This window comes from Orcinus orca, chromosome 13, assembly GCF_937001465.1.
Source record: "Orcinus orca chromosome 13, mOrcOrc1.1, whole genome shotgun sequence".
NCBI classification, from domain to species: Eukaryota; Metazoa; Chordata; class Mammalia; order Artiodactyla; family Delphinidae; genus Orcinus; species Orcinus orca.
Genome location: NC_064571.1, coordinates 24,419,669 through 24,437,934, shown reverse-complemented (window position 1 = coordinate 24,437,934; position 18,266 = coordinate 24,419,669). Strand labels below are relative to the sequence as shown.

Here is an 18,266-nt window from a genome sequence, read left to right as displayed (position 1 = left end):
ATTGTCATACTAAGTGAAGTCAGTCACACAGAGAAAGACAAATATCTTATCACTTCTATTCAACATAGTTTTGGCTGTCCTAGCCACAGCAATTGGACAAGAAATAAAATGTATCCAAACTCGAACATAAGAGATAAAACTATCATTATACATAGATGACATGATACTCTATACAGAAAACCATAAAGCTTCCACATAAAAACTATTAGAATAAATAAATTCAGCAAGATAGCTAGGATACAAGATTAATATACAGAAATCTTCTTTAACAATGAAATATCAGAATGAGAAAGTAAAAAAACAAACCCATTTAAAATCACATCAAAAAAAAAAATTCCAAAAAAAAAAAATATCCTAGGAAGAAACCTAAGGAGGTGAAAGACCTATATGGTAAGAACTGTATATAAAACAGTGATACAGGAAATTGATGATGATTCAAAGAAATGGAAAGATATCACCTGCTCTTGGATTGGAATAATTAATATTGTTAAAATGGCCATACAAGGCAATCTACAGATTTAATGCAATCCCTATCAAATTGCCCATGACATTTTTCACAGAACTAGAACAAATAATCCTAAAATTTATAAGGAACCACAAAATACCCAGAATTGCCAAAGCAATCCTGAGGAGAAAGAAGAAAGCTGGAAGCATAACTCTCCCAGACTTCAGACAGTCCTATAGAGCTACAGTAATCAAAACAGCATGGTACTGGCACAAAAGAAGATATATAGATCAATGGAAAACAACAGAGGGCCTAGAAATAAATACACACAACTACTGTCAATTAATCTATGACAAAGGAGGCAAGAACAGAACAAAAAAAGACTCACAGACATAGGAAAAAACTTACGTTTACCAGAGGGGAAAGGGTGTGGGGGAGGGATAAATTAGGAGTATGGGATTGATAGATACAAACTACTATACATAAAATAGATAAACAACAAGGACCTACTGTAGAGCACAGGGAACTATATTCAATATCTTATAATAACCTATAATGGAAAATAATCTGAAAAGTATATATATAACTGAATCAGTTTGCTATACACCTGAAACTAATACAATATTGTAAATCAACTATACTTCAATTTAAAAAAAAGAATAAAGGTTAATATCATGCCCAATTGGTAAGCAGTCTCTGCAACAGTGCACATCTCAAGGCCGATATTCCAGTACTGGATCATTCTAATAGTTCTATCATCTGAACAAAAAAATAAATGCACTCCATCTTCTACATACCAGTCCTTACACTTATCTCATTCCTTCTTCCTCTTTTCCTCTCCAGAAAAAAAGAAAAAAAAACAAAAACAAAACACGAAGTGTTCCTTACAGGAAAAGTTTTCATCTTTCAATCAGTGTTTCTCAAAGGGGCATCAGAGGAGGGACAATTCTTCACCTTGGTAAACTGTCCCACATTCTTTATCTTTATCATCTCTTGCCTTCAGGGCACTACATGCCAGCAACACCTCAGGCACTATGATAATTTAAAACTATCCTACATATTTCCAAACACTGCATTTTCTCCTTAGGTTCCCAATGCTACCAACACTGTCTAATCTGCCATCTTCTACAGCATCACTGTTCAGTACTGTAACCACCAGCCATATGTGACTATTTAAATTTAAGTAAATTAAAAGTCCAGTTCCTTAGTCACACTAGCCACATTTCAAGAACTCTATAGACACATGTGGCTAGTGGCTAATGTACTGGACTGTGAAGATACAGAACCTTCACAGAAAGTTTTATTGGACAGCACTGTACCTAGAGTCTAGACAAAGCTTCACTTGTCTACTAGGCTTCAATTCTTAATACTGGCTTCATCACTAATTACTTCTGTAGCTTATGAACTTGTTTTAGAAAAAAAATTAGAAGAGCTTCTGGTTCCTGTTATTTCACATGTTAATAAAGCACTTACTACTATACTACAAATCTTTAAAAAAATATTTTAACAATTATATTTCAAATTAATGTTTCCTTTATAAAGCTATACATTTTACTTTGTTTTCTTCAGAAGGGGTCTTAGGCTTCATGAGACTGAAAAGAGTCCACAGCACAAGACAAGTTAAGAACCCTTGAGCTAGGTAGAAGGCCAATAAATATTTCTGGCTTTCTGGGCCATAAAGTCTCTGTTACAACTTCTCAGCTCTGCCATTGTAGTGCAAAAGCAGCCAAAGACAATACATAATTGAATGAGCATGGCTTTAATAAAATTTCATTCACAAAAGCAGATACTGGGCCACATTTGGCCCACAGGTGGTAATCTGCCAACCCCTGAACTGGATTTATCTTTCTAAAACAAAAAAATGGTCATGTCATCTATTTGCATAAAATTTTCAGTAGTTCCCTTAAAACCCTGTATTATTTGCCTCCAGTCAGTCCCTCTGCTTTCTTTTTGTTCTTCTTTATTAAACTTAAACCAAGTATTTTCAGTCCAACAACTACTTTTTAGTTCTCTGCACATGTTATCTTTCCTAGAGTTTTTTTTTTTTGCGGTACGCGGGCCTCTCACTGCTGTGGCCTCTCTTGTTCAGAGCACAGGCTCCGGATGCACAGGCTCCGGACGCGCAGGCTCAGCGGCCATGGCTCACGGGCCCAGCTGCTCTGTGGCACGTGGGGTCCTCCCGGACCGGGGCATGAACCCGTGTCCCCTGCATCGGCAGGCGGACCCTCAACCACTGCGCCACCAGGGAAGCCCTTCCCTAGAGTTTTATATATGCTACATCCTATACCTGAAACATCCTCACAGACAAATTCTTACCATGTTTAGATACTGTCATGAATCACCCATTATAGCACAGTGGTTAAGAACCTAGGCTCTGGAGCAGATTCCCTGGGTTGGAATCCTAGCTCTGCCTCTTATAAGCCATCTGACCGTGGGCATGTTATGTAATGGAACTGAGCAGCCAATTTTGGTCCCCTGACAATCATTAGTAATGACTTATTTGCCCCACACTTCGCTAGAGTTTATTAATAATAAGTATCACTGGTATAGGAGATTGGTTCAAGATGGTGGAGTACAAGGACGTGCGCTCACTCCCTCTTATGAGAGCACTGGAATCACAACTAACTGCTGAACAATCATTGGCAGGAAGACACTGGAACTCACCAAAAATGATAAACTACATCAAAAGACAAAGGAAAAGCCACAATGAGACGGGGGAGGTGGGGCGCAATCACAATAAAATCAAATCCCATAACCACTGGGTGGGTGATTCACAAACTGGAGAACAATTATACCACAGAAGTCTACCCACTGGAGTGAAGGTTCTGAGCCCCACGTCAGGCTTCCCAACCTGGGGGCCCGGCAACGGGAGGAGGAATTCCCAGGGAATCAGACTTTGAAGGCTAGCGGGATTTGACTGTAGGACTTCAACAGGACTGGGTGAAACAGAGACCCCACTCTTGGAGGGCACACACAAAGTAGTAGGCACATCAGGACCCAGGTGGAAGGAGCAGTGACCCCATAGGAGACTGAACCAGACCTACCTGCTAGTGTTGGAGGGTCTCCTGCAGAGGTGGAGGGTGGCTGTGGCTCACCATGGGGACAAGGACACTGGCAGCAGAAGTTCTAGGAAGTACTCCTTGGCATGAGCCCTTCCGGAGTCTGCCATTAGCCCCACCAAAGAGACTGTAGCCTCCAGTGCTGGGTCACCTCAGGTCAAACAACTAACAGGGAGGGAACTCAGCCCCACCCATCAGCAGACAAGCGGATTAAAGTTTTACTGAGCTCTGCCCACCAGAGCAACACCCAGCTCTACCCACCACCAGTCCCTCCCATCAGGAAGCTTGCACAAGCCTCTTAGATAGCCTCGTCCACCAGAGGACAGACAGCAGAAGCAAGAAGAACTACAATCCTGCCTGTGGAACGAAAACCACATTCACAGAGAGACAAAATGAAAAGGAAGAGGACTATGTACCAGATGAAGGATCAAGATAAAACCCCAGAAAAACAACTAAATGAAGTGGAGATAGGCAACCTTCCAGAAAAAGAATTCAGAATAATGATAGTGAAGATGATCCAGGGCCTCGGAAAAAGAATGAAGACAAAGATCAAGAAAATGCAAAAAATGTTTAACAAAGACCTAGAAGAACTGAAAGAACAAACACCTAGAAGAATTAAAGAAAAAACAGACATGAACAATACACTAACTGAAATGAAAAATACACTAGAAGGAATCAATAGCAGAATAACTGAGGCAGAAGAATGGGTAAGTTACCTGGAAGACAGAATGGTGGAATTCACTGCCATGGAACAGACTAAAGAAAAATGAATGAAAAGAAATGAAGACAACCTAAGAGATCTCTGGGACAACATTAAACGCACCAACATTTGCCTTATAGAGGTCCCAGAAGGAGAAGAGAGAGAGAAAGGACCTGAGAAAATATTTGAAGAGATAATAGTAGAAAACTTCCCTAACATGGGAAAGGAAACAGCCACCCAAGTCCAGGAAGTGCAGAGTCCCAGGCAGCATAAACCCAAGGAGAAACATGCCGAGACACATAGTAATCAAATTGAAAAAAATTAAAGACAAAGAAAAATTATTAAAAGCAACAAGGCAAAAATGACAAATAACATACAAGGGAGCTCCCGTAAGGTTAACAGCTGATTTCTCAGCAGAAACTGTAGATAGCCTCATCCAGGGGGAAGGAGCAGTGACAATGGACAACCTGAAATACAAAGTATGCCAATAAAATGGACAACCCTCCCAGAAGGGAGGGGCACGATATATTTAAAAGTGATGAAAGGGAAGAACCTACAACCAAGACTACTCTACCTGCAAAGATCTCATTCAGATTCAACGGAGAAATCAAAAGCTTTACAGACAAGCAAAAGCTAAAAGAATTCAGCACCACCAAACCAGCTCTACAACAAATGCTAAAGGAACTTCTCTAAGTGGGAAACACAAGAGAAGAAAAAGACCTATGAAAACAAACCCAAAACAAATAAGAAAATGGTAATAGTAACATACATATCGATAATTACCTTAAATGTGAATGGATTAAATGCTCCTACCAAAAGACACAGGCTTGCTGCATGGATACAAAAACAAGATCCAAATATATGCTGTCCACAAGAGACCTCCTTCAGTCCTTGGGACACATACAGACTGAAAGTGAAGGGATGGAAAAAGATATTCCATGTGAATGGAAATCAAAAGAAGCTGGAGTAGCAATACTCATTTCAAATAAAATAGACTTTAAAATAAAGAATGTTACGAGACACAAGGAAGGACACTACATAATGATCAAGGGATCAATCCAAGAAGAAGACATAAGAATTATAAACATATATGCACCCACATGGGAGCACCTCAATACATAATGCAAAAGCTAACAGCTATAAAAGAGGAAATCGACAGCAACACAATAATAGTGGGGGACTTTTAACACCTCATGTACACCAATGGACAGATCATCCAGACAGAAAATTAATGAGGAAACACAAGCTTTAAATGACACAATAGACCAGATAGATTTAATTGATATTTATAGGACATTCCATTCAAAAACAGCAGATTACACTTTCTTCTCAAGTGCACACTGAACATTATCCAGTATAGATCACATCTTTCGTCACAAATCAAGCCTTGGTAAATTTAAGAAAACAAATCATATCAAGCATCTTTTCTGACCTCAACGCTATGAGATAAGAAATAAATTACAGGAAAAAAAACATAAAAAACACAAACACATGGAGGCTAAACAATACGTTATTAAATAACCAAGGGATCACTGAAGGAATCAAAGGGAAATCAAAAATACCTAGAGATGAATGACAATGAAAACATGACGATCCAAAACCTCTGGAATGCAGCAAAAGCAGTTCTAGGAGGGAAGTTTATAGCAATATAATCCTACCTCAAGAAAAAAAAAAATCCCAAGCAATCTAACTTTACACTTAAAAGAACTAGAAAAGAACAAACAAAACCCAAAGTTAGCAGAAGGAAAGAAATCATAAAGATCAGAGCAAAATTAATTAAATAGAAACAAAAAAACAATAGCAAAGATCAATAAAAGTAAAAGGTGGTTCTTTGAGAAGATAAAATTGATAAACCTTTAGCTAGACTCATCAAGAAAAAGAGTGAGAGGACTCAAATCAAAAATAGAAATGAAAAAGGAGAAGTTACAATGGACACCACAGAAATACACAGTATGCCAATAAAATGGACAACCTGAAAGAAATGGACAAATTCTTAGAAAGGTATAACGTTCCAAGACTGAACCAGGAAGAAATAGAAAATATGAACACACCAATCACAAGTAATGAAATGGAAACTGTGACTAAAAATCTTCCAACAAACAAAAGTCCAGGACCAGAAGGCTTTACAGGTGAATTCTATCAAACATTTAGACAAGAGCTGACACCCATCCTCCTCAAACTCTTTCAAAAAATTGTAGAGGAATGAATACTCCCAAGCTCATTCTACGAGGCCACAATCACCCTGATACGAAAACCAGACAAAGTTACTACAAAAAAAGAAAATTACAGACCAGTATCACTGATGAATACAGATGCAAATCTCCTCAACGAAATACTAGCAAACAGAATCCAAAAACACATTAAAAGGATCATACACCATGACCAAGTGGGATTTATCCCAGGGATGCAAGGATTCTTCAATACATGCAAATCAACCAATGTGATACACCACATTAACAAACTGAAGAACGAAAACCATATGATCATCTTAATAGCTGCAGAAAAAGCTTCTGACAAAATTCAACACCCATTTATGATAAAAACTCTCCAGAAAGTGGGCATAGAGGGAACCTACCTCAACATAATAAAGGCCATATACGAAAAACCCACAGCAATCATCATTCTCAATGGTGAAAAACTGAAAGCATTTCCTCTAAGATCAGGAACAAGACAAGGATGTCCACTCTCACCACTATTATTCAACATAGTTTTGTAAATCCTAGCCACGGCAATCAGAAAAGAAAAAGAAATAAAAGGAATCCAAATTGGAAAAGAAGTAGTAAAACTGTCACTGTTTGCAGATGACATGATACTATACATAAAGGATCCTAAAGATGCCACCAGAAAACTACTAGCGCTAATCAATGAATTTGGTAAAGTTGCAGGATACAAAATGAATGCAGAGAAATCGCTTGCATTCTATAAACTAACAACAAAAGATCAGAAAGAGAAATTAAGGAAATAATCCCATTTACCATTGCAACAAAAAGAATAGAATACCTAGGAATAAACCTACCTAAGGAGGTAAAAGGTCTGTACTCAGAAGACCATAAGACACTGATGAAAGAAATCAAAGATGACACAAACAGATGGAGAGATATACCATGTTCTTGAATTGGAAGAACCAATATTGTGAAAATGACTATACTACCCAAAGCAATCTACAGATTCAATGCAATCCCTATCAAATTACCAAGAGCATTTTTTATACAACTAGAACAAAAAATCTGAAAATTTGTATGGAGACACAAAAGACCCCAAATAGCCAAAGCAATCTTGAGGGAAAAAAACGGAGCTGGAGGACTCAGACTCCCTGACTTCATATTATACTACAAAGCTACACTAATTAAGACAATATGGTTCTGGCACAAAAACAGAAATACAGAATAATGGAACAGGATAGAAAGCCCAGACATAAACCCACGCACCTATGGTCAACTAATCTATGACAAAGGAGGCAAGGATATGCAATGGAGAAAAGACAGTCTCTTTAATGAGTGGTGCTGGGAAAACTGGACAGCTACATGTAGAATAATGAAATTAGAACACTCCCTAACATCACACACACAAAAAAACTCAAAACGGATTAAAGCCCTAATGTAAGACGGGAAACTCTTAGAGGAAAACATAGGAAGAACACTCTTTGACATAAATCACGGCAAGTTCTTTTTTGATCCACCTCCTAGAGTAATGGAAATAAAAACAAAAATAAACAAAGGGGACCCAATGAAACTTAAAAGCTTTTGCATAGCAAAGGAAACTGTAAACAAGATGAAAAGACAGCCCTCAGAATGGGAGAAAATATTTGCAGACGAATCAATGGACAAAGGATTAATCTTCAAAATATATAAACAGCTCATGCAGCTCAATATTAAAAAAAAACAAAGAACCCAATCAAAAAATGGTAGAAGACGTAAACAGACATTCCTCCAAAGAAGACATACAGATGGCCAAGAGGCACATGAAAAGCTGCTCAACATCACTAATTATTAGAGAAATGCAAATCAAAACTACAATGAGGTACCACCTCATGCCAGTTACAATGGGCATCATCAGAAAATCTACAAACAACACATGCTGGAGAGGGTGTGGAGAAAAGGGAACGCTCTTGTACTGTTGGTGGGAATGTAAACTGATACAGCCACTATGGAGAACAATATGGAGGTTCCTTCAAAAACTAAATATAGAATTACCACATGACCCAGCAATCCCACCACTGGGCATATACCCAGAGAAAACCATAATTCAAAAAGACACATGCACCCCAGTGTTCACTGCAGCACTATTTACAATAGTCAGGTCATGGAAGCAACCTAAATGCCCATCGACAGATGAATGGATAAAGAAGATGTGGTACATATATACAATGGAACATTAGCTATAAAAAGGAACGAAACTGTGTCATTTGTAGAGACGTGGATGGACCTAGAGACTGTCATACAGAACGACGTAAGTCAGAAAGAGAAAAACAAATATCGTATATTAACGCATATATGTGGAATCTAAAAAAATGGTACAGATGAACCGGTTTGCAAGGAAAACAGTGACACAGATGTAGAGAACAAACGCAAGGGGGAAAAGTGGGGTGGGTGGGATGAATTGGGAGATTGGGATTGACATATATACACTAATATGTATAAAACAGATAACTAATAAGAACCTGCAGTATAAAAAAAATAAATATTAAAAAAAATCACTGCTATAGAAAAATACTAATATTAGAAATAAAGTTCTTAAACAAAATTCAAAAGTTACCAACCTAGTGATGTAAACTCTTCTTCCAGAGAGCAAGAGCTATTGGAAGATGAACTCTGATCATCTTTACTTTCTGAAGAACGATGTGTTCCATCCTCTTCGTCTGTTGAAAGATCAACCGCTCTGGATTCTAACAGGACGTTTTTTGAATATAACAAGAAAGAGTCAAGATGTTGGAATCAATAATTGAAATTATGCACAACACATGGCATATGTAAAATATGGTGTTTTAATTTTACTCCACATATTTAAAGTAGATATGCAGATCTTTCCTAATTTCCATTCTTTCTGAAATCAATGGATGGTCTAATAAATGTACAAGGACGTATCCTATTTGTGTTATCTACTTAACTAGTAAAATACTCTCTTCATTAAAGAATGAAACGAAAAGAGGAAAGGGAACATAAGAGAAAAAAGAAAATGACAAAAAGTGAAAGGATATTTAAATGAAAAAAGAAAAACAGTGATAGTGAATAAGTAGAAAAAGAAAAGAATACTTAACGTACATTTCCTATATGCTAGACATACTGAAGTCTGGTTTACGAGATTTATTTCATTTAACATTCACAACGCTATAAAGTAAATGCTATTACTGATGAGAATATTAAGGACTGGAAAGGCTAAATAACATGTCCAATGTCACAAAGTTACTAAATGAAGAAGCTGGGCTTTCAGTCAAATTTCATCCAATTCTGGAATTTAGGCTCTTGTAATATAAATACTAAGTTACATTTCAATGGCTGGTGGTAAGAAGTACTATAATGAGTACTGTAGCCTCAAACCAAATCATGGATCTATTTCCATTGTGTGATTCTGGAAAGGACATAGTCAATTAATCTATTAAACAAAGACAGCATTAAGAGAGAACACCCACAGAGGTATTGTGAGAATCGAATGAGCAAAGTGTAAAGGAATTTATGGTATTATTGACAAAAAAGGACTTGTTAGTTCACAAATATTTTGTAATAGTTGTGAATAACCTTAAGATTTAAGATTACATAAATAAGTACTCTTATATTAAGAACGTTCCTTAATTAGAAAACCTATATAAATTTCAAAAAAGCTGGAGTAAAATCAAGAATTAAAAGACAAAGTAATATATCGCTTCTTGGCCATTTGGCTAAGATCAAGTGTAAAAGACAAGGAATATAGCTGTAGCTTACATCTTTCTTAGCTACTGCTATTTATAACAACTCCTACATCTTCTTAAAGTGAAGTAAAGTTACACCAGAGCAGTGGTTCTCAGAGCATGATCCATCAACGCTTGGAGGTCCCTCAGACCCTTTCAGCGGGTCTGAGGGAAAAGCCAAACTACTTTCATCACAACATTAACTTGTTACTTGCCCTTTCTACTCCGTTGGTGGGTAAAACTGCAAATCTTTTAGTATGAATCATAACAGTGATACCAATCTGCAGAAGCATCCACTGTATTCTTTTCCACCTTGTACTAGCAAGAAAAATAGTTTCACTTATTGTCCTTAATGAAACAATAAAAAAATAATTTGATTAAATTTTGGCCCTGAGTACACATCTTTTTAATATTCTGTGGATCAAAATAGAAGCATGCATAAAGCACTTCTGGCTCATAATGAAATGCAATGGTTGCCTCAAGGAAAAGCACTTGTGTGATGAGCTGCAAGTTGAACTTAACCACTGTCTTTGAGGAGGAAAACCTTTCTACTTGAAAGAATGACAGACAAACTCTAGTTATTCAGACATGGGTATCTGACAAACATTTTCTTAAAAACGAGCAAAGTTGTGCCTATCACTTCAAGAATTAGAAGTTTCAAGTGAAGTCTATAATTTTGGGAATTATACTACTGTGAACTTGATAGCTTTCCTCTACTGTGAACTTGATAGCTTTCCGATACTTAAAGACTGATGATGTCAGTAGTAGCATTAAGAGAGTTTTTCTTTTGACATTGTAATAAATTGTACCAACACTTGCAAGAACTGCAACTCGGTGAACTACTACTTTCCAAAGAGTCAATGCATGATGTTACCAGTCATGCATGGGTAAAAGAGCCATTCAAAGTGCAAAACACACCGACAGATTTTAATCTAGTGGAGTACAAAAAAATTGACTGATATGGTTTCAGCTTCCTCGTGCCAACTAAAAATTGGCACTTGCCTTCTGCATCTACAAGGATTAAGTCACAAACTACTGTAGCTGCTGATTTTCAATACACCCTGAAAGGAGTTCAGGGCAGAGATGAGGAATGAGGTACTCTGTGCTTTGGGAAAAACTGGCAGAACAGGCCTTCAGACAGATATTTTCAGAAGATTTTATGAGCTCAATCCTTACATCTCCTCATATCTGGAAAAGCACTAAAATCATTAATGGTGATGTCTGCTCCTCATGACTAGCAGCAAGCCTGCCAAAATGTGTGTTTGACCGCACAAACCCCTCTTCACTAATATCATATGTAATACTGACCTCTCCCCTACCTCTGTGGAGCAGTTTCTCAAAGCTACCTGAAACGCTGTCTCCTGGGCTATAGTTCTCATTTTGCCCCAAATAAAACTTAACTCACAAACTTTCACATTGTGCATTTTCTTCAGTCGACACACATTGCAAACTAACCTTTAAGAACCTATTACTTTTTGAGCTTCATTGTAATATTAAAGCAGAACACCTTCAATGAACTAAAAAGGCTCTTAAGTACTCCTAATCATCTATCTGTGGTTTTCTTCATACATTCAAACAAAACAACATATTTCAATAGACTGAATGCAGAAATATCTGTGAGAATTCAGCTGTCTTCCATTAAGCCAGACATTAAAGAGATTTGCAAATTGAAAACGTCACTCTATTTTTCAGAAAACAGTTATTTTTCATTAAAAAGGTTTATCTGTACATATAATGAGTTAATTTTAAAAAAGAATTAATAAAAGTTTATCTTAATTCCTAAGATGGTAAATATTATAGATATAATCCACAGAATTATTATAGATATAATCCACAGAAACAAAAGCTCTTTGGGATCCTTAATTATTCTTAAAAGTATAATGGGTATGTATACCTTTAAGACCAAAAGGGTACTCTTAAGACCAAAAAGTTTGAGAACCACTGTTTCACTGTTTTAGAAGGCAAGAGAAGAGGCAACTCCTGGGACCCCCCCTCCCATTAAAGTTTAACCAGATGACTCTTACATAAAGCAAAAAATATTTTAAAAGTCATCAGAACTTCAGATAAACAGGTGATTATAACAATGACTAAGAAATCACCAAAATCACTTGGACTAAAAGTGGGAGAAAATTTTTTTACCTCAAGACTAACCAAAAACTATATATTTTTTTACAGATACTTTTTTATTTATTGAAATTATACCATGTATACTGTCTTGAAAATAACAATAAATTACATAACATATCATTAGCAACATAGGTTTGTTTTCTACATGGTTATTTCATCCTGTGACAAGCCAGAAATGCTGAATCATCACTCTATTGGTGGCATCATCCACAGGTGACAAACTGGAGATTCTACTCATGTCAACAGGCCAGGGATTACCTCAGTTCATTAAACCTGAGTGTTAGGTATCCTGGAGAAACATGGTTTGCAGACAAAAGTAGGTAAAAAGTGCCATTTATCTGGAGAAGCTAGTTGCTTTTAGGGCCTTTACTACGAGCTTCACTACTGAATTTTTTTAGAAGTTCCTTTTAGAATGAAACATAATCTCAAATATTTTTATGTGTGTCTGAGTCAGAAGTTAATGTATTTAAACTTCAAGACCCTATTTATACAAGTTCCAAGTCCTTGTTCCTGTGTTTTTATTTCTAACTTTTCCTAACTATATAGTTTTATTTTTAACTATATTATTATTAAACTCCAATTCAAACTAGAACACATCTTATGTAAACAAGTTTATGCTGCTTGAATTCTATTTTTAAGAACGCAAAGGTACTTCAAAATTACTACACTGTATTTAACACCATTATTGGTACTCTACAGGGTCACCAATCTGTTGTTAGTGGCATATATTGCTATTTTTATCTTTTCTTTAAATAACCGCTTAAAAAACAAAACGCAAAAGAAAATGTCCCAAAGCCTGTCACCTGAATTTTTCTAGTGTATCGTTTTGCTTGTTTTCGAGGAAAAGAATTGGGGACAGAAAGTACCTTCACCTACCTAGGAGTATTAGGAATTTTTAAACTCTTCTGTGACGATTTAGGTTCTTCATAAGCATAAAGTGCAGCACTAAAGCTATATATAATTAGTGAGGGTTTATCTGACAGTGCAAACACGGACAAGCCCAAACCTTGCAGTATTCTTTCTACTCCCCCAAGGGGCCCAATACGGAGATACAGGCAGCAGGCCAGTGATCGCAGGCAGGTATCATCGTTGTTCGTGGTTGGCAAAGGGTTGTAGAAACCTCTAGAGAATCCCGCGGCCTCTTTCCCCATCCTCCCCACACCCCGCCCCGGGCATCCACCCTGCTGCCCCAGGCACCCATCCTGCTGCCCCGCGTCACCTGGGACGTCCGAGCCTCCGTCCAAACGCGAAGCCGCTCTCGCGGCGTGCCGGGAACTGGCCCAGACCCGGCCGCGGCCCCGGCCCCGGCCCCGGCCCCGACCCCGGGCCCGGCGGGGTAGTTCCGCCGCTTCCGCGCGGCCTCCTCCAGACTGCAGTCCTTCCTCCGCAGGGCCCAGGTCTGCCTGCTCCCCCGGCGCGCCGGGTTCAGCAAACGGCTCCTGGGTGCTGTCGCTGTCACTAGAGTCCGCTCGGCGCTGCCGGAAAGTCCTTTTCGGCCTGTGAGCCATAGCAGGTTCACTTCCTGCTCTGGCTAACCCAGGCCTACAACAGTCACCCAGGCGCGCGCTCCCGCCTCCCGCCTTTCCGCCGCATGCGTGCGCCCTACCGGCGCGTCTTCGACTCCAGCTTCGCCATGCGCATGCGTGCTTTGTTCCCTTCGATCTGTTCGACCGAGTTCGGTTCCCAGGGCTGAGGCATGTAGAGCGTTTTTACTTTGCACGACCAGATTGTGCAGATGGTCGCAGAGAATCTCGCTGACTTCCGGAGGTGAGTTCCACGGAAAGCTGCACTCACAGGCTCTTGTGCAAACCCTATCTGGGAATCAGGCGTTATGCCCACATCCTGGACTGGGACTGGATCTGCTCTTCTACTTTCCGGAGAGAGTGAAGTTCTCTCCAACCAAGAATTAAAACAGAAAAAAAAAAAAAAAAAAAAAAAAAACCAAGCAAAAAAACCGCAGGTGTGTGTGTGTTTGAGATTGTCTCTGAAAGCTAAACAGTAAAATCTACACAGTAAAATCTGCACATAAATGATAGGTGCACAAATAAGCAAAAATCAAATGATTGCTTCCAAGTATCAAGGCTTCAGTAGAACCTGGTTAAATACGTTGGTCCATAAGAAAAAAAAATGTATTTGAAAAATGGGGATGTTATTTAAAAAGATGCACAGAGATAACAAGGACAGCCCCACAGAATTACCTTTAGAAACAGGTAAAGAGCAACAAGAGAGCAAGAAGCCTTTTTAGGTACCCATAATCATCACTACTTTATATTATTTGCTCTTTCTCATGAATACGAGGAATTTCTTCCCCCAAGATGACATGAATAATGCCATATATCTTATTTGCCCCCACTATACTAATTTACAATACTAGCTTATTAAATTAATCAACTGGTTATTAGGAAACTTTGCATTATTCATATTTTATATAATTTAAAATTGCAGAGGTTAATAATTGAAAGAAAATTGGCATATGAAATATTTCCAGCTTTTGGAAATCGTTTATCCCCTAGTGAAGTGACATTTTATTCTGCTTCTCTAGCCATTGATCAGTGGGTTCTGAGCTCCTTCTAGTGAGAAATGTGCTACTTACAGAAGGATTGTGTCAATCTTGGAAATTACCTCCTTTCTCATAATAGAGCTACTTTTCATTCTCTGTTGTTATAAGTAATAGATATATTTTCATTTTTAAGCCAAACCTACATCAGATTTTCTCAGAGAACAAATATTGAGAAGTCTTATTAATAAGTTATCACTCTCTCCTTCGGGAATTAAAAACACTTATTGTGGAAATAGATCCACAAAAGTATGGACCTAATTTTGTTTTCATTTTTTCAGTATCTATTTTTGAGCACTTACTATGACGGTCTCTTGTCCTGGGCCCAAAGGGTCATGATATACATGGGGGTCATGCTCCCGGTGGTCAGGTGCTATTAGCCAAATTATCCCTACAGTTTGGCTTGTTGGAAATTACTTAAAAAAAAATGATGCTCAAAATACTTAATGTAAGATCTACACTCTCAACAAATTTTTAAGTGTACAGTACAGTATTGTTAATTATAAACACAATGTTGTACAGCAGATCTCTAGAACTTTTTCCTTTTAACCAAAGCTTTTTACCTGTTGTACTTTAACTCCCCATTCCTCCTCCTCCCTGCCCCTGGCAATCACCATTCTCCTTTTTGCTTCTATGAGTTTGGCTATTTTAGGTACCTCATGTAAGTGGAATCATGCAGTATTTACCCTTCTGTGACTTAGCATAATGTCCTCAAAGCTCATCCATTTTGTCACATATAGTGGGATTTCCTTCCTTTTTAATGATGAATGATATTCCATTGTCTCCATATACCACATTTTCTTTATCCATTCATTGGACAATAGACATTTAGGTGGTTTCCATACCTTGGCTATTGTGAAGAATGTTGCAATAAACGTGGGAATGCAAATATGTCTTCAAGATCCTGATTTCAATTCTTGTGGATAAATACCCAGAAGTGGGATGGCTGGATCATATGGTAGTTTTATTTTTAATTTTTTGAGGAACTTCCCTACTGTTTTCCATAACAACTGCACATTTCACATTCCCACCAACTGTGTGCAAACATTCCAGTTTCTCCACAACCTTGCCAACACTTGTTGACTATTGATTGATTGACTGATTGATACCGGCCATCCTAGCAGATGTGAAGTGATATCTCATTGTGGTTTTGATAGGCATTTCCCTGATTAGTGATGTTCAGCATCTTTCACATAGCTGTTGGCTTCTTTGGAGAAAGTCTATTCAAATCCTTTGCCCATTTTAAAATTGGGTTATTTGGTTTTGTTGTTGTTGTTGGTTTTGTTTTGTCATTGAATGTAGTACTACCTTATATATTTTGGATATTAATCTCTTATCATATATATGGTTTGTCAATATTTTTCTCCCTTTCCATAGTTTGCCTTTTCAGTCTGTTGATCATTTCCTTTGCTGGGCAGAAGCTTTTTAGTTTGATGTAATCCTACTTGTCTATTTTTGATTCTGTTGCCAGTGCTTTTGGCATCATATCCAATAAATCATTGCCAAGACCAATGTCATGAAGATTTTCCCTTAAATTTTCTTTTAAGAATTTTACAGTTTAAGATTTTATGTTTAAGTGTTTAATATATTTTGAAATGATTTTTGTATATGGTGTAAGATAAGCATACAATTTTGTTCTTTTGCATGTGGATATCCAGTTTCCCCAACACCATCTGTTGAAGAGACTATTCTTTCCCATTGTGTGTTCTTGGTATTTCTGTCAAAGATTAGTTGACCGTATATGTGTGTGTTTATTTCTGGGTTCTCTATTCTGTATCATTGTTCTACATGTCTGTCTTTATGGCAGTACCATACTCTTTTTTTTTTTTTTTATCTTACTTGAAACTTCTGTGTGTTCTTTTATTTTTTTTTAACATCTTTATTGGGGTATAATTGCTTTACATGGTGTGTTAGTTTCTGCTTTATAACAAAGTGAATCAGTTATACATATACATATGTTCCCATATCTCTTCCCTCTTGCGTCTCCCTCCCTCCCACCCTCCCTATCCCACCCCTCCAGGTGGTCACAAAGCACTGAGCTGATCTCCCTGTGCTATGCGGCTGCTTCCCACTAGCTATCTACCTTACGTTTGGTAGTGTATATATGTCCATGCCTCTCTCTCGCTTTGTCACAGCTCACCCTTCCCCCTCCCCATATCCTCAAGTCCGTTCGATAGTAGGTCTGTGTCTTTATTCCTGTCTTACCCCTAGGTTCCTCATGACATTTTTTTTCTTAAATTCCATATATATGTGTTAGCAAACGGTATTTGTCTTTCTCTTTCTGACGTACTTCACTCTGTATGACAGACTCTAGGTCTATCCACCTCATTACAAATAGCTCAATTTCGTTTCTTTTTATGGCTGAGTAATATTCCATTGTATATATGTGCCACATCATCTTTATGCATTCATCCGATGATGGACACTTAGGTTGTTTCCATCTCCGGGCTATTGTAAATAGAGCTGCAATGAACATTTCGGTACCTGACTCTTTTTGAATTATGGTTTTCTCAGGGTATATGCCCAGTAGTGGGATTACTGGGTCATATAGTAGTTCTATTTGTAGTTTTTTAAGGAACCTCCATACTGTTCTCCATAGTGGCTGTACCAATTCACATTCCCACCAGCAGTGCAAGAGGGTTCCCTTTTCTCCACACCCTCTCCAGCATTTATTGTTTCTAGATTTTTTGATGACGGCCATTCTGACTGGTGTGGGATGATATCTCACTGTACTTTTGATTTGCATTTCTCTAATGATTAGTGATGTTGAGCATTCTTTCATGTGTTTGTTGGCAGTCTGTATATCTTCTTTGGAGAAATGTCTATTTAGGTCTTCTGCCCATTTTTGGATTGGGTTGTTTGTTTTTTTGTTATTGAGCTGCATGAGCTGCTTATAACTTTTGGAGAGTAATGCTTTGTCAGTTGTTTCATTTGCAAATATTTTCTCCCATTCTGAGGGTTGTCTTTCGGTCTTGTTTATGGTTTCCTTTGCTGTGCAAAAGCTGTGAAGTTTCATTAGGTCCCATTTGTTTATTTTTGTTTTTATTTTCATTTCTCTAGGAGGTGGGTCAAAAAGGATCTTGCTGTGATTTATGTCATAGAGTGTCCTGCCTATGTTTTCCTCTAAGAGTTTGATAGTTTCTGCCCTTACATTTAGGTCTTTAATCCATTTTGAGCTTATTTTGGTGTATGGTGTTAGGGAGTGATCTAATCCCATACTTTTACATGTACCTGACCAGTTTTCCCAGCACCATTTATTGAAGAGGCTCTCCTTTCTCCACTGTACATTCCTGCCTCCTTTATCAAAGATAAGATGACCATATGTGCGTGGGTTTATCTCTGGGCTTTCTACCTGTTCTATTGATCTATCTTTCTGTTTTTGTGCCAGTACCATACTGTCTTGATTACTGTAGCTTCTGTAGTATAGTCTGAAGTCAGGGAGCCTGATTCCTCCATCTCCGTTTTTCGTTCTCAAGATTGCTTTGGCTTCGGAG

At 37.9% G+C, this 18,266-nt stretch overlaps 1 protein-coding gene across 4 annotated transcripts in view; it reads right to left on the bottom strand.

Annotated features, from left to right (window-relative positions):
• The window catches only part of GCFC2 (GC-rich sequence DNA-binding factor 2), a 75,171-nt gene extending 61,275 nt beyond the window's left edge, over positions 1-13,896 (bottom strand). For 2 of the 4 annotated variants that reach the window (XM_033411730.2, XM_033411731.2), the window contains exons 1-2: positions 13,435-13,896; positions 8,964-9,089 (exon numbers count right to left, since the gene is read on the bottom strand). In XM_033411730.2, the coding sequence (XP_033267621.1) occupies positions 8,964-9,089; positions 13,435-13,723 (415 nt within the window). In that variant the 5' untranslated portion in view covers positions 13,724-13,896. The remainder of the gene's footprint in view (positions 1-8,963; positions 9,090-13,434) is intronic. The other 2 variants (XM_033411729.2, XM_004283232.3) reach the window with 2 other exon arrangements.
• Positions 13,897-18,266: the final 4,370 nt, after the last annotated feature.